Source organism: Abramis brama, assembly GCF_963993115.1.
Source record: "Abramis brama genome assembly, chromosome: 3".
Lineage (NCBI taxonomy): Eukaryota > Metazoa > Chordata > Actinopteri > Cypriniformes > Leuciscidae > Abramis > Abramis brama.
The window spans coordinates 2,127,274-2,148,960 of NC_139965.1; the positions used below are offsets into that span (position 1 = coordinate 2,127,274).

The following is a 21,687-nucleotide window of genomic DNA, read 5'->3' on the forward strand; positions in this document are numbered from 1 at the left end:
GTATAAGTGTATTGTTATTTATTATAATATTTATTTTAATAATTATTATCATTTACATTTATCAGAGAGGGGCACAATACATTTTGAGACAAAAGGGGCAGGGGCTTGAGCCCCCCCGGCCCCCCACCCCCGTGCACGCCACTGTAACTACCGATATTCTCTTCATTTTTTACATTCTTCAGTTTTTACATTCACTAACTGTGTTTACTTTGTCAAGACGGCCATTTTGACATAATTCAGTGTATTTGCTCAAGAAGTCGTGAAAGAGAGTTCACGTGTGGTCTGATCGGCGGCGTTCTGTGTGCGCGAACAGAAACGATAAACGAGTTCTCTTTCAAAGCATGTGAATTACAAGCACACGTGAATCAGTTAGAGAAGCTTATGATTCACTGCAGTTCGCAGGAGGCGTTTCATAGATTATTACAGTTTTTCAAAATTGCTTACACACAATTTCTGAAACTATAGCTGTGTCCCAATGTGAAGGCTGCATCCTCAGAAGGCCGTATTTGAAGGCCGATTGCGTCACAGAAAATGAAATGAAAGAAATAAAATGTAGGTCTATTGTCACAATATTAACAAATTGTTTCTAACTACAGCTGCGTCCCATATCAAAGGGCGCATCTGAAGCGCTCGGACCGGTCTAGCCTACATATGATTGTGTTCTTGTCTCCTGGCAACTGTGACAGCTGCCGATGACGAGCGCGAGAAATACTGGACGTTTTTATATTCAGTTGGGTTTTATATTCAAACCGGGCTAAACCGAAAATACATGACCCGGTAGCGCTGGGGCTGAAACATCCTTACCATCCCTTTCATCTCCCTTTCGAAACCCTTTCATCTATGGCATTACTTAGATGCAGACAGACATCAAGAAACAGCATACGAAACTCAACAATGGTGACATTCAAACAAAATATCCAGATAATCAGATCAACTCTGAGCATAAAACAAGCTATAAAAAAAAACAGCTGCATAATTTATCAAAGCCGCAATGCATGCTGGGAGACAAGGGTGAGTTTTGATTGGTGGTACCCAGCATGCACTGCAGCATGAAGCATTTCATTGACTGTCACCATTGTTGAGAGTCATACACTGATGGCTAAGTAATAATGTAGAGGAAAAAGTTTAATGCTTTGAATGCTTTTAAAATCCTTTACATTATTTGATAAACAACATTACTCTCATGCTGTAAAATTAAATGGCTTCTATTATAAAACAATATTAAAGCCACAAGTCTAAAATGATCAAAGCATTAGACCCAGGATAAGATCAGGGATTCAGGCAATTACATGATGATATCATCATCATCAATAAACAGCCAACATCACCTGATCTCATTTTCTCATGGCTTTTTTTAGCTACAACAATTGTGCTTTATAAACACACAATTATAGCAGCCAGAGAAATTTTTAATATTAAAAAGTCAAGGGTCAAGAGCCCAACTAAAGCAAACGCTAACCACCATCATGGTGTCTTTAAAATACAAAATATGATTTCTTTAAACCGGAAATTAAATAAAGTAAATCTGGTTAGTTTTAAGTGAAGCTGGTGAAGTAAGTGTACGGCCATGCATTTCACTTTTTTGTTTGGCAAAATTACATCAGCAGAGGTCAAAATCTTGACATCAAATTGACATCGACACTTTGACATCAATATGACTTTCATTTTTGACCTATTTCGTGAAGTCATTTTGACATCAAGGTGCCCACTGGGATGTCCTCCAGTAAAATATCAAACATAAAAATGACAATAGCCAATTCTGGCTCCATAGCTGTTTACTCAATTAGGCTATATCAAATTAATTATCAGGATGGCTGTCCTCTCGCACCGTTGATTGGTGCCAGGAGCGGTGATCAGAAACACCTGGTTGCGCAATTAGGAAATCCTATGAAGCCTACAAGGTGCGTTCGAAGGATGCAGCCTTCACATTGGGACACAGCTTATGGCTCCATTTCTCAACACTCTACACATAAAACCACAAAACACACACACAACATGCAAAACGTCACACATCTCTTGCAAAAGCAAACACTTCATTCAAAACTATTTTAACTCTTCTAAAAATGCAATTTTTGTGTATTAACTCTACACACAAACATCAAATGATTATCCACACACACACCAAACTACACACAGATGTACAACACTACTATCTTGTGTCTTTTGCCAGTTCAGTACAGGAGTTTAGCACATGTTTACAGTATGTCTGTGCAACTGATAAACTTCACAGTTATTGAACTGACTCATGGATTCACTGTCTCGCCCTCGCTCTGTGTGTGTGTTAGTGTGTGTGTGAGAGAGGGCGTGGCTGTTTCTCATGTAGCGTCCTATTTATGTCTTTGTCTGATCGCTGTGAGGCTTCCCTGGATCACTCGTGAGCTCGTTGCTTTCTGGCTCGTGTTGTTCCTCGTTCTCCCGGATCTCCTGAGGACCGACTGGATCTGCCTGGATTGCGTCCCTGCTTTACCACTGACTCTCCAGCTTTGTCCTGACGTTTCTGACCAGCATTTCTACTCTGTTTCTCTGTGTTGTCAATAAACTGTTATTTACTCGCAATTGGATCCTATTTGCTTTCTTTTATTACAGTCACTGACGGAATCTCAATTTGTTACTATTGTGAAGCTGCTTTCAACAATCTGTCTTGTATAATGTGCTACAGAAATAAAGCTATCTTGACTTTTATGCATATTTAGTATATATTTACAAAATAAACAGAAATGCAAGGGTGAAAAGACAAGAGCTGTTAGATTTGAGTGTCTAATGTAGAGAAATGTGTTCAGAGTTTTGCAAAAGTTTTACACATGCAAACTGAGTGTAAAGCGTATGACATGCTTGCAGTTTTGCAGACTTGCAATGGCACTCAATGTAATGGCACTCAATCAAACAAATAAATTGTCATCTTCACCTTCACTGGGTTCTTATTTGTATAATGGTGATAAATGTTACACAAATACAACTTTTGTTAAGCAAAGGGGCAGGGAAATGAGCCTTTAAGTGCTCATGTAAAGTTAATGGGATGGTTCAAGGTAGACATGAACTCAACATCGCTGTCCACAAAAATAAAAAATAAGGATTTGTACTAACTATGTGTGCATATATATTCTGTGCTTTTCAACACTGAAGCAGGAGGGCTGTATGAAAGAAAACAGACTGTGTTCTTGAAATTGTGATGAAACAGAAGTAGGAATGATTTTTTTTCTTCTGTATAGAGGGTTTGCACCTATGTCACGATTTGGTCAGTTACCCGGATGCGCGGCCATATTGGAGGTACTCGGATGTAAACAATGGCATGGATTGCACTGTTTATGTACAACTGAACACATTGTTACACTAATTTATGATGTCTAAACCACGGAAAAAACACATGGAAGCTGCAAAATCAGATAGAGGACTTAGTAAGTAGGAAAGAGCGCGACATTTTTACAAACTTAAGTTAATATGTGGTAAAGATCGAACAAGCTAGCTTCTCTAGTCCTTACTGCAATTCTTCCTTCTATTTCTAATCCCGACATTGGCTACGTTCAGATTGTCAGTCCAAAAAAAGCACATGAAATCCGTTTCAAGCTACATCCATATGTGGTTTGAAATCCTATTCAAATCACATATCAGGAAATCCACTTCAGTCTGAATGCTCTGATCGGATTTTGCGTGGTTTATGTGACTTTCTCACGCCACGTAAAATGTAAACGTCAGATGTTGTTATAGGGAACATGCTGAAAGTCACTGCTGAAACAAGGCTGTGTTCTTGCAAAATGCCGGATGAGCAGAAAATTATTATTTTTGAAATGTATTTTGAAACCGGCGTGGTCTCAAAAAAGAGTTGTGCATCCCAGCCTCCTACAGTTCTGCAGCCGGCTCGAGAAGCTGTAGTCCAGTGCGGCGGATACACATCTCCATGTTGTAAAATTTAAATAAGACAACATTTCTATTGCAAATGCAAACCCCTCTATCAATGCAACATCATTGCCGTATTGTCAAAGAGCTGCGTGGACGCACAAATCGGATCTGAACAGTTGCGATACACAGTGTGGACATCATTTTAGATCATATTCCAATCGGATACAAAGATAATCGGATTTGGACTGACAGTGTGAATGTAGCCATAGTGAACTACTTTACGTCAACATTTTAGCCATAGTCAATGCTTCATTTACACATGTGGCTGATGCTGTGCCTCTCTCAACCACAAACGCCATCTTTCATCAGTTTTTTGCATTCTTCTCTTTAACTTTCGGTAGTCTATAGAACTCAAAATGTTTATTCTCGGTGCGACCGATTAGTACAGACCAAAACACGACCATTTTTCAGCAGCAATAATCAGCCAAATTTGCAAGTCCGTTCAGTTCAGTGGCATTGTTTCCGTTCAGCGCCTCCAAAATGGCCGACTTCCGGATTGATGATGTGTAGTGAAAACCCTCCATTGTGACGTACAACTGAGTGAAGCTTATGTCGAAAAAGAAGGAAATGTAGGGCGGGGACTTTGTTCTATATACCAGCTCTTCATTGGCTGTTGAGATGTGGGCATGGCTCAACAGAAGAGGCAGATCTTAACGCAAACTATCAGTCAATTGTGGGCACGGTTTAAGCTGGTTTTAAAAAAACAGATTAATTGTTCACAATAATATGCATTTACTTGGTTTCAATGATCAGATTCATCAAAACAAGCTGTGAGAAACTGGACGTCTACACTCGTGATCTGATATAGTGCAAGATAGGAACTTATTCAACAACAAGAACATGAATCAGTTGCTTATGTTTATGTAATAGTTCACATTATCTCTTTTTTAAGCGAAATGACGTAAAAAAAAAAAAAACTCTTGACCAATTTCCACTGGTATTGATACTCCAGGTAAACGCCATGTTGGTCATAAATTCATTTTAAACAAGCTTTAATCTGCTTTATCTGATTGCAAATGTTACGACTGATAATTATAGCCGCTCTTTGAGTTGACCTTGGTTTTAAATTTAGTTCTTTTCACGTATAGTGTCTTATTTTGTCTTGGCCAAAAAAACACTCTTGTAAAATTTGTACATTTGTGATGTACACTTTTATAGTACACAATTTTTCCTAGATAAATAAAGTTAAATAAAGGAATTAAGGTAAATAGATTCAAACATAGTGCCATGGGTAACTCATTACAAGTAACTTGAGTTAAGTAATCAGATTACTTTTTCAAGGTAACGAGTAAAGCATTACTGTTTAATTTACAACAAAATATCTGAGTTACTTTTTACAAATAAGTAACTGATTACTTTCCATAAAAAGTAACTAAGTAACACAATTAGTTACTTTTTTTAGGGAGTAACGCAACGCATTACTTTTAATGTACAGAAATATTAATGAATTAATTTGTGATATTTTATAGTTTTTAACTTCTGTGATTTTACCATCCATTTTCCTGCTCTTTGATTTGAATAAAGAGCCTTAAATTTCAGTAATCATTCTCAGTTTTGTACATACAGTTCTAGACAAAAGATTTTGCATAACGTAATAAAGAGCTATTAAAAGGCAAGTAAAAACAGATTTTGTGAGCAGAAACCTATATATGTGAGAGAAGCAACTGGAAGCATCAACCTTCAGTCGTCCAAAGCAGGTAAAGTTGGTATTTTTTAACAATTCTACATTGCATTTTTCCAATTCAATACCTTTTCTACATTAAGGCTTTGAATTAAAATGTGACTGAGATGATGAGGAAAACCCTCTTGATCATGATTTCCAGTGCGATGTTTTGAATGGTCTTGGATTTGATCTTGAATGAATCTGGCTCTTTGTTGCCACATGAAATGCTTGAATGAAGCCTGAGAGTGTTTCAAAAACCTCGACTAGAAACAATGAGTTTCAGAAAAACTATCCAGCGTTTTGTATTCTGGTCATTTCTTTTTTCCAGTGAATAAAGCAGAGATGATGCTGAAGAGGATTCAGCTCGTTCTGGTGCTGGGTGAGTGTTAGTGTGGGAAACTACACAATGAAACTGCTGTCAGATCAAAATGACCACAGCTGATTTTCCTGCGGTTCCCTTCAGCAGGAATCCTCTCGAAGACCTCGTGCGACCCGTATTGCTTCGTTCTGGTGGAAGAGCTGAAGACCTGGCTGGAATCGCAGTCGTACTGCAGAGAGAAACACCTGGATCTGGCTACGGTTCAGAGCGATGGAGACCGAGAGAAATTAAAGAAAGCAGCAGACGCTGTGAACTTTGGCTCTTTTGCCTGGATTGGTTTCTACAATGGCGTCCTCACTTGGCATTGGTCTTATCAAAATAAGGTGATAAGCTATGAAAAGTGGGATAACAGGGAGCCGGACACCTCCCGCACAGACGAGGCCTGTGCATTTCTTTACGCAAGCGGAAAATGGGGTGATACAACCTGCCTTAATGAAGAAACGTTTTTTTGCCAAACTGGTAAGAAATAATGCAAAACGTTCACTTGCAATCTGGATGTCTGCTTAGTCGTTTCCCTCATAACATTCATCCTTAACCCGTTCTAAATACATGTTTAAAATCTTGCTTTTCAGCCGAAACATCCTTATAATGAGATACATTCACATGAGAAGCAAAACTGCACTGGATATTAACACTTGCTTTCAGGGAAAACCTCAAATAAATTTAAATCTTCCACTTTAAGCTTGAAGTGGAAAAAAACAATCTTGTTTTCCAGCGAAAACATCCATAAGATGCAGTACATTTATTTAACACTTGCTTTCAGAGAAAATCTCAAACAAGTGCAAGTTTTCCAATTTATGCGTGAAATTAAAAATATCTGCAAGTGCAATAGAGTCAAAGCAAATGTTAAGCTTTAAAACCCACTTTGCTCCTCATGTAAGAGGGCAGAAAGCTCATGCAAACACACAGCGACTTGAAGCAGTGGCTTGTTATTTATCTTATGCTTTTAAATTAGGGATGCACCGATATAAAAAATTTGGCTGAAACCGATAATTCTTTATATTTGAAAGCCGATAACCGATATATTGGCTGATAAATCTAAATCCACATTTTTATATAATTTTTGACAGCCTGAATACAAAAACAAAAGTCTCATCATTAACAGCCACGTCCCAAACACACAATTTTAATGTTCTCAATATAATTTTATGTAGCCGATATGACAAACCTTTTCCTTTTTTTTAAACTGATTTCAATCATATTTCAAGCGATTCAAAACCCATGTTGAACAGTGCGCATCTGAAGAGTCTCAGCTGAAGGAAACAATACATTATTTATCAGCTTTAATATATCGGCCACATTTTCTTATCGGGCCGATAATGACAACATTAAAAATGAACAAATATTGACCGATACCCATATGGTGGCCGATATATCGAGCATCCCTAATTTAAAGCATTGAAAAAACATTAAGCATGTGCTTTTTATTCAAAGCAACTTACAATTGATGCAAGCAATTTATCATGAGAGCCAACAATGTAAAGTTGCAAATAAGCTTGATTAGTACAAAAGCTCAGACTGCTCTTGTCTAAAGGTGAATAAAGAACAGACCATTCAACACTAATCACATGCACAAAAAATTCTATCAAAGCCATTTTTGTTTTGAGGATGAGTTTTAGGTCATGTTTTATCACACACTCTTCAGACTGTCAAACATTTCTCAATGTCCTGACCACACATCTGAATCCTTACAGACAAGAGCAAAATCGCAGACAAGTTTAAGTACATCCAAACGAACATGACCTGGCGTGACGCTCAGCTTTACTGCAGAACGAACTACATAGACCTGGCCACGGTTAAAGACGACACCGAGAACAAGGCCCTTGCAGAGATTATTACTCAAAACAACGGTGTGGGCGCCTGGATCGGCTTGTCCAAGAACTTGTGGCTCTGGTCAGATCAGACCAACGTGTCGTGGTCTTCAGTCAGATGGCAGACGGGACAGCCCGACAACCCTGGCGGCAATGAGGAGTGTGCTGCTGCCGGGACTGAAGGACAGATGGCGGACGTCTCCTGCTCCACTCCACAGTTCTTCTACTGCAGAACCCGTGAGCTCCTGAATCTCTGTCTCATGTTGACACAGTACACCATCTGTGTGCGGTATGAATTATTAATTACAATAATACGTGTTTGTCTCTCTTAGCTGAAGTTAGGGAAATAAAGCTTGTCAGAGTCGCAGTGAAATCTGCTGGATATCTGAACGAATCTGCAGTGATGGCGGCCATCGAAACCAAGGTGAGTCGTTGCTACATGGTCATTAATATACTTTAATAGTTTTTATGAATATTTAAAAAAAAACATTTATTTTAATATTTTCCGTAAAAAAATTTGTGCGGACTTTGCCATTTTTATTAGTTACATATACAGTATATATATATATATATATATATATATATATATATATATATATAATTTCAGTTATAGTTTGTCGTTTTAGTACTTAGTCTTAAACAAAACTAAATATATATATATATATATATATAATACTAGGGCTGGCAAACGATTAAAAATTTTAAAAACGACACCATTTTCAACTAAAAACGTAAAGCTTTTTATGCGTTTTAGCTGTACATTTACACGACAACGGCGTTAAGTGCCTGAAAACTCAAACTTTTGAAAACGGTCTCCGTGTAAACAACAAATAGCAAATCTCTGAAGACGATGACATCATGCAGATGTGTATTACGTCACTCCTCTGTTCATCTCACTGCACTGGCTACCTCTCACTGCTCGCATCAAGTTCAAGGCATTGACGCTTGCTTACAGATCTATCACAGGCTCAGCTCCCTCCTACTTTCACTCACTCCTACGAGTCTACATCCCTACCAGAAGCCTACGATCAGCCAACGAGCGACGTCTCGTGGTTCCATCCCAGAAAGCCACAAAATCACTTTCCAGAACATTCTCATTCACAGTTCCATGCTGGTGGAACGCTCTCCCCACCCTCATCCGGAATGCAGAATCCCTGACAACCTTCAAAAAACATCTGAAAACCCATCTCTTCCGTGAGCACTTATCCACATAAAAAAAAAAAAAACCCTCCCCTTTCCCTCTTAACCTCACTTATCGGGCTTATGCTACTCTGAATAATGCCTGAACTTTGTATCTTGAGCACTTCTTGCGCTGCTTTTTGTTTTTGCCTCTTCATGATGACTCGCTTAATCTAGTCCTACTTTGTAAGTCGCTTTGGATAAAAGCGTCTGCTAAATGACTAAATGTAAATGTAAATGTAAAATGTATTACGTGTTCAGTCTGTAGTTTCATCGCCATCTACTGGCCTGGCAGCAGAACACAGCGATTTTAGTCGTTTTCGTGGATCCGTGTGAATGGGATCGATTTGACCGTGGTGTCGTCTGTACGTGGAAAACTGAAAGGAAAAACTTCTCCATTTTAAGCATATCGTAGTCGTGTAAACGTACCCTAACTAACTACATGACGTGCCGATTAATTAATCGCAGTTTAAATCACACATCAAATTCAGCCGAGAAATTAACCACAAAAGATCATTGAAAGTCATTATTGTGTTAAATGAAAAAAACATTACAAAAAGTAGCTTTTGAAAGAAATATTTTATTTGATTGAACATAGAATTTATTACACATAAACTTTTAGGCTTCAACGGCCATACTTGTTTTGTTCAGAAGCTGCATCTGAACTGGTATTTAGATGTATTTGCAGACCGAAACAGCTTGGTTAACACCATTCTTCAAAATATCTTCTTTAATGTTATACGCAAAAGAAAGTCATACAGGATTGTAAATCAACAATTTTAATTTTTGGGTGAACTATCCCCAAAATATGAAGTTAAATAAATGACACTCTAAGTAAGAAACTAAAACTGCCAGTAGGGGGCAGTAAATGTCTAAATGAGTAAGTCATTCATTCGATTCGTTCAAACGGCTATTTAACGAAAGCATCGTTAGCCGACTATGGTCTCAAGTTCCGTCGTTATCATCATAGTTCAGCGAGTCGGTGTTTCACAAAACCATCCTTCTAACGAACATTCGTAAACAGCATCGCAGAGTTGTGTGTTTGGAGCGACAGATCTTGACCTGCGGTTAGAAGAAGAGTTTCTAGTTTTCATGACATGTGGACTCAATAAATCATTATCTTGAGGAATATAAGTGAGCTGACATTCAGTGCAATCTATATATTTTATTGAGAATACATACAAATGTCATTTATGTCTTTTAGTTTGTCAAGAGATGCAGTTTTTGAAGAGTGCGCATGTGCGAACGAGCTCTAGTGCGTAAGAACGAGTCTTTACAGGAGATGTCTTCATTGTCTTCAGTATATCCACTAATGGCTGATGAACTCTGGCCTCCAGGTGAACCAGATGCTCTCGGAGCAGAAGATGGACACCGGATCCACCGTAACATGGCGAGTCCTTCCCGATGGAAAGACCTTCCAGAGGCAAGACAATAACACACAAAAGATGACAACAGCGTGTGAAGAGAGAGACCCGTGAAACGTTACACACGTTCAATAACTTCTACAAACGGTTGTGAATCTCTAGAGGAAGCCTGCAAATGATAAATGATTAAATATGTTTAATTTAACATTTAACTTTGTTAATGCTTTGATGCTTTACACACTGCACAAATACAAGAACTTACAAATAACACCAAATGCATTTCAAGTTACTGATGAACTTTTTTCTTTTTCATTATTTTACTGATTTAATTTGTTCACAAAGATGATAATAATAATCTAGTCTTGGGCTCCTCTAAGTACCAAGATATTTTGGTGTTTAATTACTTTGAAACCTTGGAAACACTGGACAATAACATTTGACAATAATAAAAAACAAATGATTTAGACAATCAGTATTTTTCAGTTTCTGTTTTTATCAACGCATTCATCAAAAGTGTATTCTTTGTCCTGCAACTGCTTTGTGAAATGTGTCTCATATTTAAGGACCGATAGACACTGAGGTCTTTTAGTAACTCTGTCATGGACACTAGCTTGTATAAACCTCAGTTAAACAATGCAATAATCCATTAAAAAGGAATGTATCCCTGTTTGATATTACGCTGTGGCCACATTGGACCAGGGGCTTGGAAACTGGATGGATTCATTCGGCACGACCCTCACAGTGCATTATGGGTATTCTCTAGCGCTGCGCGTACATCAGTTGTACAGTTGTTATTGTGGTGCATTGTGGGATTGAATGAGTGCACTCGATAATGTCCACTATGGTTTCGGACACTACTACAAATGTCTAAAATAAAGTTCTATTCAACTGTTAATGGGTTAAGTCAGAACGGAGGCTCGCTATTGGCTGACGCTGGTCATGTGTGTGATGCATGTGATGCTGGCCAATAGGGAGCCTCCGTTCTGACGTAACCCAGAAGCGCTGCACTGTTACACTCCAGCTGTGTCCCAATGTGAAGACTGCATCCTTCGAAGGCTGCGGACTTCAAACGATGCAGCCTATGCGTCCTCCGAACGGCACACCATGTAGCCTTCGTAGGATTTCCTAATTGTGCAGCCAGGTGTTCCCGATTACCGCTCCAGGCGCCAAGCAACGGTGCGAGTGTATGCTGCCATGCTGATAATTCATTTGATATAATTGAGTAAACAGCTATGGAGCCAGAATTGGCTATTGTCATTTTTATGTTTTATATTTTACTGGAGGACATGGTATTAATGGTATTCAGCCTTTGAATTGGGACATCCTTCGTCGCTCCGCTGTGACGTTTCGTCGCGCTGCTGTGACGCAATCGGCCTTCAAATACGGCCTTCGGAGGATGCAGACTTCACATTGGGACACAGCTTCCGTCAACTCACTCAGAGGAACACAGAAGAACATGAAGAGTTCAATAAAGTCATTATTTTGGGGGGTTTTTGCGCACTAAAAGTATTCTTAAACTTAAGGTTGAGACACTGTAGTCACTTGGACTATTTTAACAATGTCTTTACTAACTTTTCTTGGATGGCAGATCTCGATTACCTAGCAGCCTGTGGAGGAGTGAGACAGCTCTCAGATTTCATCAGAAATATCTTCATTTGTGAACGAAAGTCTTACCAAACCCAAACCAAACCAAAGCACAACCCTGCTAGAGTCAGTTCACCAGCCGCTAGTTAAAGTCCCCAAAAAAGTCCCCAAGGTTTTAGTGTTGTTTATATGTCTATGTGGTGTTTTTAATGTGCTTTAAGTCAAACTATGTGTAAATTCATAAGTCGACACCATTGCTGAGTATTTTCTCCTTAAAACTGCAGTGAACCAAAGACAGTCTCAAAAACACGCTTTGAAATCGCTGGTGTTTCTGACGTCACAAACTACCTTGTAACCAATCAGATCAACGTGTGATCGTCAACCAGTGGATCTCTGAGTGAGTGAGTGAGTGGAGGCGGGGCTCATTTGCATATTCATAGAACCGCGCATACTAAATGAGGCAAGGGTGTCGAGTTACACTCAAGATATTTTAAGGCATAAAGATGTTTGTTTTGTTTTTTCAAGGAAAAAACATTTAAATATGTCATTTTGGTGATCAGAGATGAGATTAAGGGATAAAATGATGGACTACAGGGAGACTTTAAGGCTACTGGTCCAGTGGGTTTATCCAGTTCATTTGGAGCGTTTGGCCTCCATACAGTTTCTGACTGAATCAAAACACATTTCTGTAGTAAACAACTAAATCAAATAAACAAATTTTATTTTAAGTACGTCTCACTGATCTCATTGAGGACAACCAAATGAGATTACTCGACTTGTCATGTGCATCCATCGGATCAGAGATCATTTCCATGTTTTTTGCTTTTGGCTAATGGGCTTTATTAGATTGTAGGAAAGAGCAGATCCCTCACTGTCATCAGGTCATGAAATGCTTTGCATGAGGGCTAGATTATTACAGAAAGCCTTATGTGGTGTAAACTCAAGAACAAATGACCACTGCCAGTTCCTTCAGGCTAAAGACACGTCCATCAGCTGTACTGACACGAGAGGCATCGCAACACTTCGTCTGAAGACATCAACACACGATACTTTACAAAGAGCTTATGAACTAGTCAGACGCACACAACGTACACAAATGATGCATTTGAACTAATGTACAGATCCTCTAATGGAATTACAAGTACACTTTTATTTTATTTTACTTGAGCAAAATACGTTTTATTTTTATTTTTAATGCACTTAAATATCAAAAGTAAAAATCACACGATAAAGTTATTAAATCACTGGGTGTAGTTGAACACAAGCACAGAGGAGAAATGTGTGATTTGACAACAGCTATATATAATTGAAATATTGTTCATTTGTTTGCTAATCAATTACATTTTAAAATTGCTAACCAGACAGCTAACAAACATATGCTCTACGAATGTTTTGCTAACGATCCTATTAAGTTGTGGAAACGTTATCTCTGAACGTTCATTTTTTAAAACGTTTTTTTTTTTTTTCTTGGTTATGCGAATGTTAAGTGAACACATTATGGGAATGTTTCTTTTAGATGTTCTCTAAATGTTCTGAAACAATTAGTAACATTGAAAAAAAAACGTTAGATGAACGTTTCAGAGTGATGTATGAACACGTCAGTTTTCATCCGACATCATTCTGGCTCAACGGTGAGATTTCAGCAAAATCAGTCAGTGTGTATCCAACTTTTCCTCCTTTCCCACGTTGTTCACAGCTTTGAAAACTACAGGTCGATCAATCACGGATTTTGCAGAAGCAAATAAGTGTCACATCCAAACACCGAGAGGAGAGTCTCGGACGCACAAAGTAACGTTCCATCAAAAGAAACATTGTCACATCATTTGATACTGTTTTAGAATGTAACATCCCACTTTAAGAAGTGTTCTTCCCTGGCTCAGCGCTCCTCCATCACTGCCGTCACACACTGGATCTGGTGTCGGATTTACTTCCAGACCATTTTCACTCACAAACTGCTAGTCAATTTCACTAATGATTACGAAGAAGCAAGTAGCACATTCAGTTACATGGGAAGTTGAAAAACTGAAATAGTATTTTCTCAAATAATTTTGGGAATTTTATCTTTTTTTCTTCTTTTTTTTACAGTGTAGTACCTGAGAGTCACCTGTGATTTTGCCTAATGTGCCAACCTCTCATCATTATACAAATGTGTTGTACAGGTGAAAGAGAGGCTTCTGATGTGGAGAGCAGACGAGGTGTGCAGAAACACATTCATTCACTGCAGAACACCGACCATTATCCAGAAGACCATTATCATTTACAGCCTTATGATCTTAACTAAGAAATACTAAAACTGTTTATTAAATGTGTAGATTTTCATAAAGTTAGCAAGTGTTGAAGATGAACATAAAAAATACCACACAATAATAAACCGAGTAAAAAAGAATGTATGACCTACAGAGTTGTGTTTTGAAGCGGTCCAGTTAGTTTTTCACGCTGGTTTTAATCATCATGACAGTAAAGGTGACACAGGACTGCTTAAGTTTTGCATGCAGTTAAAAAGAATATTAAAGCGTAGGAAGACTCATAAAACCATGAGAGGAGAAAAGAGGAAGAGAAGATCACACAGGTTTGTGTTTTTAAAAACATATTGGATAATGATCAGTCGGGGTTTATGCATTTATGCTGATATTGAGAAAATGTAATCTTGTCGTTTCAGATAATGGAGCACAAACTATTTACACTCCTCGTTTTAATTGGTAGGTGTGTGTGTGTGTGTGTGTGTGTGTGTGTGTGTGTGTGTGTGTGTGTGTGTGTGTGTACAAAAATATCTTCTATATCTTCAAATATTATGTGAATGTCACTTTTGAATGTTCTGAAACTAGTAGTAACATTTAAGAAATGTTGGAGGAACGTCCAACTAAACCGTTTTAGATTTTTTTCCCCTGAACATAAATAATGTTAATAATGTTTTTGCACTAACGTTTTGAGAACATTATTAAAGAGCAGATTGTTACGTAGGGAGCGTGACATCGAAGCTGTAGATCCACTCACAGGCTTTATTAACAAGAAGAGCGTCATCGAACAGGCAATCACCAGCAAACTAACAAGAAGGCCAATAGAGTTATTATATGAGTATATGTAGAGCTGAGATATGATACTGAAAGAAGATTGTTCATGAGTTTGAGAGACCCTTGACAGATGTCTTGACTAGAGCTGGGCGATATTGGCAAAAAAATTAAATAATATCAAGCAAAATTTTTCATATCAGCCAATATTGATAATTATCACGATAAATGTCAAATCTTTATTTCTTTCAAGTTTAAAGGCAGATTTTCACTCCTGAGTAAAAGTTGTAGAAACCAGATATGACAAACACTTGCCAAACAGGCGAAGACTTCACAAATTAATATTTCATACGTAATAAGGATTTGAAACTTTCCACACGTGCTAGCATGATGAAACTTAGTGGATTTACTAGTTGCCATATGCCATATGCACCAAAATTAAATTTGGAAGAGTTACTGAACATTTATTAATCCATAGCAAAAGTACATTTCTTACTTATGTTAATTTTTCATCTCTGACAAATCTGATATCATTTTAATCTCCAATCTGTTATTCAGAAGACACTAGTTGCTCAGGTGTACACTGCATTACAATGAGCCCTTATTAGAACTATGATATTCTATTTTATACTTTTATGAATTCTATTGAGAAAAAAGGTGAATAAAGACAGAGCCAATGTTCAGAAATTATCCATGATTATGTTTTGATCTATGCTATATTGCTGTGTTCTGCGGTGTGTTTGTTGTCAAACTCATTTTTTTATTATAAAAAAAAAAGCCACTATTTTATATGAAAAAGTTAAAAATTGTATTTTATTGACAAAATATTTTAATTTGTATATATATATATATATATATATATATATATATATATATATATATATATATATATATATATATATATATATAGATATGATAAATCAATGAAAACCCACAGCCAATCAGAACAATGTGTGGGCGGAGTCAGCCAATCAGAACAGTATGTGGGCGGAGTCAGACAATCAGAACAGTGTGTGGGCGGAGTCAGACAATCAGAACAATGTGTGGGCGGAGTCAGCCAATCAGAACAGTATGAGGGCGGAGTCTCACGGCACCAGAGAGTAATCTTGACGCACTCGCAAGAAAATGGAAAAGAAAAAGCCCTAATACTGGCAGCCCAATAATAATGTTTAAATACTGCATACCCAGAACACCTGCAGACTTGGATTTTTGTAGATGACTTTTAGAAATCCGGTGGGTCTTATAAATCCAAACATAAGACAGAATTATAGAATCCAGTTCCTTAAAGGGGAACTATGCAGTTTTCTTTTTTTAGCTTAATTTACCTTAACTGAACAGCTTCAGAGTCATTGGAATGGTTATATGACTTTTTTCGGGTTGAATGGTGGCCGTCTCGCTTCCCCCTAGCGCCTGTGAGCGGAGTTATATTGAATAATGTCCTGGCTCCTCCAAGCTCTATAATGGCAGTGTAACGTCAGCGGGTTGAAGAAGACGAAGGTCAAGCGAAGATACAAAATACTCAATATTTATTTCCATAGACAAAATCCAAACAAACTCAAAACAGTGTGCTAGTACACAAACAATAACCGACCAAGACATGAGTGAGAAGGGGAACTTAAATACCGAGGTGATAATGACATGACAACAGGTGATGGTGATGATGATGGGTGAACACAGGTGATGAGGATGATGATGACGATGTGCAGGTGAAGGTGATGATGGAGGATTCTGGGAAGTGTAGTGCAGACACAGACAAGGAAGAAGGCGGTGAATGTGACAGGCAGTGAATGGCTTGAGAAAACTTGAAGCCCAAAAAAAGTGCATCAATCCATGATAAAAATACTCCACAGGCTCTGGGGGTTAATAAAGGCCTTCTGAAGCGAAGCAAATGTGTTTTTGTAAGAAAAATACCCATATTTATAACTTTATAATCTAAAATAACTAGCTTCCGCCAGACGACCGTACGCATGTCGACTTGCGCCATATTTGGATTTAGATTTATCGGCCAATATATCGGTTATCGGTATCGGCCAAAATTTTCATATCGGTTGCAGTCAATTTGATTTTTTATCCTTTATCGATTACTTTATGGCACTTTTTTCTAGGCTTTTCCACCTCACCAGCCTATCAGCAGTCTGTGAACGTCTACTACTTCGTGTCGGAGTCGAAAACGTTCTCTGAAGCGGAGCTGTACTGTAAAGAGACCTACACAGACCTGGTCACTATTGAAAACTCGGATGATCTGAGGACACTTCAGACCGCACAGGTCACTCATACGGGCGCGTGGATCGGGCTGAGGGAAACCAAGGCTCTTCTCTGGCACTGGGCTCTGGCTGACACACGCTTTTACAGAGACACCGAGACCGAATACAGGAACTGGGCAGCTTTCGAGCCCGACGTCAATCTCGATCAAGACTGCGTCATCATGACGTACAGAGGAGAGTTCGAGAACACCAACTGCCTCGATATCTTCAACTTCATCTGTTATGATGGTGAGTAAATATGGCAGAATATTATATCAGGATTGTTTCCAGGCAGGATCACGATTCTGTTTCATGTTGGAGTTACTGAGCAGAACAGCCACAATAATTTACAGCCCTGTGAAACAAATCATTTGAGAAACAATCCTGTTTAATATTTAAAGAAATGTGGTAAAACTAAAACCATAAACATTTTCATAACAAAAATAAAATAGAAATAAAAATAAATAAAAAAATTATGCAGAAAATAAAAACTAATTAAACTAAATTACTACTTTAAATGAAAACAGAAAATAAAATAAAAAAACACTTTTATTATCATTAACTAAAACTAAAACCATAAAAAAATATTTTAATTGCATACAAATAAAATAAACATTACCTGAAATACTATATTTTTAAAAAATTAAAAATGATATTTTAGCTCATTGCCAAGGCAACATTTATCGTTTAGTTCCACTTGAAGTACTAAATGCCAAAATCAAAATGTCTTAAAACTAAAATGAAATTAATTCAAAATGATATATAATTATTGTCCGTGTTTAGTTCTGTTTTGTCTTTGTTTTGCTTGTGTTTCACATGTGTTTCTTTGATTCACCTCATTCACATCTCATTTCGTAATTTTCGTTGTTTTTATCACTTTTATTATTTTTTAACTATTTTTTTTTAATGTGTCAATTGTTTTAGTTAAACCAAATGAAAATGAGAAATGATTCCTTGGCATTTAGCTGACATATTTCAGTGAAAGTTAATTTCATTTCAAGTAACAACGTTTTCATGCTTTTAGTTTTAGTAAACTCTAATAACCCTGGTAACCGTTGCTAACCTGCCTCTTCTGCTGCTGTAGCCGCCGACAGTGAGCATCAGCACGTGTACATCAGGCGTCTGTACACATGGAGAGGAGCTCAGAGTTACTGCAGCAGTTTCACACAGATCTGGTCAGCGTCAGGAACCCGGACGAGAACCTTCAGATCCAGCGGCTCATTCCCGAACTAGGGTTCGCATACATCAGCCTTTTCCAAGACTCTTTCGCCTGGTCCGACAGAAGCGAGTCTGCCTTCAGAAACTGGGATTTGTTTCAGCCAGATTTGCTCGGAGAATGTGTTGCAATGCAGGAGGACAAATATTGGAAGACTGAGCTCTGCTGGAACCTGAAACCATTTTTCTGCTATCGCAGTGAGTGTTTCCTCACTAATTATTATTGATATGATGAGCCGTGGCGTAACTGTTAGTGAAGTGTCTTAAAGGGACAGTTCAGACCAAAAAAGGATAATTTTGTAATAATTTACATAATGTTAAACTCTTGTGCTCCTCGCGGTCAGAAACGAGTGTGAGACGAGTTTCCTCTAGTGGAAGCGTTTGGAACTGCAGCCGAACAACATCTCACTGACAGATCGTTTTATGAGATATCAAGATCATATTTGAAACACAACTTGTTTAGATTTATGGCTTTGATTTTCTCACAGTTTTAGAGTAAAACGTGTATTTGAAAATATATATTTCATATAAAAATAATTTCTGAGGATAGTTTCTGAGGTATTCTGAGAATAATTTCTAAACTGAAGTTTAAAATACGTTTTTGAAAATATATATTTCATATAAAAATGGAAAATTCTATTTTTGTGCATTTTTCATAATAAATGTAAAATTGTATAACTTTTTTTCCAAGATCACGTTTATAAACTTTTTTTTACTCCAGCAATAATCAGTGTCATCTTTAAAAAAGAGACCAAACTTCAGTCTGTGATCCAAAGATTCAAGATATACAATTTCATTTTCAGTTCCATGCCTTTTAAAAGTGAATAAATGGATTATAACTGCTGCATAAATATAATTCCAAACCATCAAATCCCCTAAGAATACAAAATATTAAATCAAAAACATTATCAAACTAAAATATAGTACAATTATATCATTGAATTAAAAAAAAATCAGTAATGTTTGACCGACACACACTGAACAGTACCGGTAATCTGTCCAGTTATCAAACAGAAAAACCTATACTGGTTTCTATACTGTATGTAAAGCTAGATTTTCTACACTTTATGATTTCAAATAATTTTATTACGTTATAAAATCTTCTTCTTTTTTTTTTAAGTGTCGTTTCAAACCGGTTTGAAGATATTTTAAGAAACAGCATCAGTATCTTTGAGTGTGAATCAGTTGAACTGACAGTTGTAGAATGTTTGTAGTGACAGCTGTGTGTTAGTGTGTGTGAAACGCTGAGCTCTGGGCTTCTGTTGAGGGGAGGCTGTGATGAAGAGGCAGATCCTGAGACTGGAGCTGAAATCTGCTCTCAGTGTGAATGATCCTCATATGAAGACGGCCATCTTAGCTGAGGCGAGTCACACACACACACACACACACACACACATGCACACACACACACACACACACACACACACCGCTGATGACTTCACACACACACACACACACACACACACACACTGCTGATGACTATTAATTTCTTGTTATGTTTTGGAAAGTTTTTCATTCATAAATGCTGATGTTTTAAATCTAAACCCAACTTTAATCAGTGGAGGAATGAGGTCAAACTCGTGCAAATCTGAAAAATTCATTAAAAACCAGAAAGCCCTTAAACTGATGTCTCTTTTGGATACTTTAAATTAATTTAAAAAGCCCCTTTTTTTTTTAGATATTTTTATTTTATTGTGATTTTTCTGTTTTGGTACTATCTATGCTCAACCACAATTGCAGTAATATTCAGAGATTTGATAATGTACTTTCTTAGTTTGTGTTGTTGAAGCGTAATACTAATATTTAACATTCTAACATAATAGTTATAAAAATAAAATAAAATAAAAACTTAGCATAAATGTGTGGGATATTCACAGCTAAATATTTGACCACTGCACCATTAAACAACGTGTGTGACTCCGTGTGTGACTCTGTGTGTGTGTGTGACTCGGTGTGGATGTTTCAGATCCAGCAGAGGCTTCAGAAACTGGGAGTGAGGAACATCACTGGACTGGAATGGAGAGAAGCAGCGGACGGATCGGTTTTCCAGAAGAACCAGAGCAAAACAAGTGCAGATCCGATGAAAAAGAAGAGATGAGATACACATATATATATAGTCAAGTCAAGTTTCATTTATAGAGCACAAGTTTAACTTAAGTTTAAGTTTAATATAGATTCATATATATTCATATTGAGCACAGTCTCAAAATATAGTATCCCTGAATCTCTATGAAGATATAGAATAACTTGCTCAGATTATGAAATGACACATGAAGGCATGTTTGTATTTATTTATATTTATTTTCAACAAATGTAGTGTTGTACTATGATTTCTGGTTATGGTTGTTCTGCGTAATAAAGTATTTAGTAATGGTGGACATTTCATGGTCTTGCGTTCAGAAACTAAATGAGATGCAGAGTTAAAAAAATGAATGCAAATAATAAAAAGCAACTAACCAGATAACCGGTATATACTCCATCTAGAACTATTATTAACAGTTCTGTTTGTTCTATAAGTATTATTTACATTTATGCATTTGGCAGATGCCTATATTCAGTGACTTACAGAAAAGAAACTAAAGTAATTTATCACAGAGCTCTAGATGCGTCACACACTACATGACCAAAAATACATCAATAACACACACACACACACACACACACACACACACACACATCCAGAGACAGTCACTCGACGCCACCTACTGGAGTAAATGTGTGTCTGTATCAAACACACACACACACATATAGAGACAGTCACTCGACGCCACCTACTGGAGTAAATGTGTGTCTGTATCAAACACACACACACACACACATTGTGATCTGATGGAGAACACATTTCTAGAGCAGTAGAGTGTGTAAATATGATGTTGTTCATATGTTGTACTCTAGACTGCAGGATCATTGTAAGATTTTACTACAAAATAAAAATAGTGCATAATTTGATATAATAATTTTGTTTATAGAACAAATCAGTTTTTTCCCCCCAGTAACAAACCTCAGTTATGACCAACATCATGATTCTTATGTTCTTATGATCTGCAAATGAAAAATAATAATAAATAATGAACACACTTCAAATCAACAACAGCGAAAAAAGATATTTTTTTAAGATATTTCGAGATATTTCAACGCACTGACTGCGTTGTTGTGTTTGGAGCTCCGTCGAATTAATTCAGAAACCTTGATTTTCTTCTTTACACTCTTTGACAAACGAACATTTTCATTTTTATAGCGTGTGAACATATCTGGAATACTATTCTCTTTAAAAACAATCGGATCGCTTTGATATCGCTACTTATATCCAACCTTCCGAACTTCCGCTACTAGCCTTAGCCCGC

At 37.3% G+C, this 21,687-nt stretch overlaps 1 protein-coding gene across 1 annotated transcript in view; it reads left to right on the plus strand.

Annotated features, from left to right (window-relative positions):
* The first annotated feature begins 18,031 nt into the window (after positions 1-18,031).
* The window catches only part of LOC311080295 (macrophage mannose receptor 1-like), a 181,869-nt gene continuing 178,213 nt past the window's right edge, over positions 18,032-21,687 (plus strand). The window contains exons 1-2 of the mRNA XM_084110177.1: positions 18,032-18,541; positions 20,310-20,459. Of these exons, the coding sequence (XP_083966303.1) occupies positions 18,259-18,541; positions 20,310-20,459 (433 nt within the window). The 5' untranslated portion in view covers positions 18,032-18,258. The remainder of the gene's footprint in view (positions 18,542-20,309; positions 20,460-21,687) is intronic.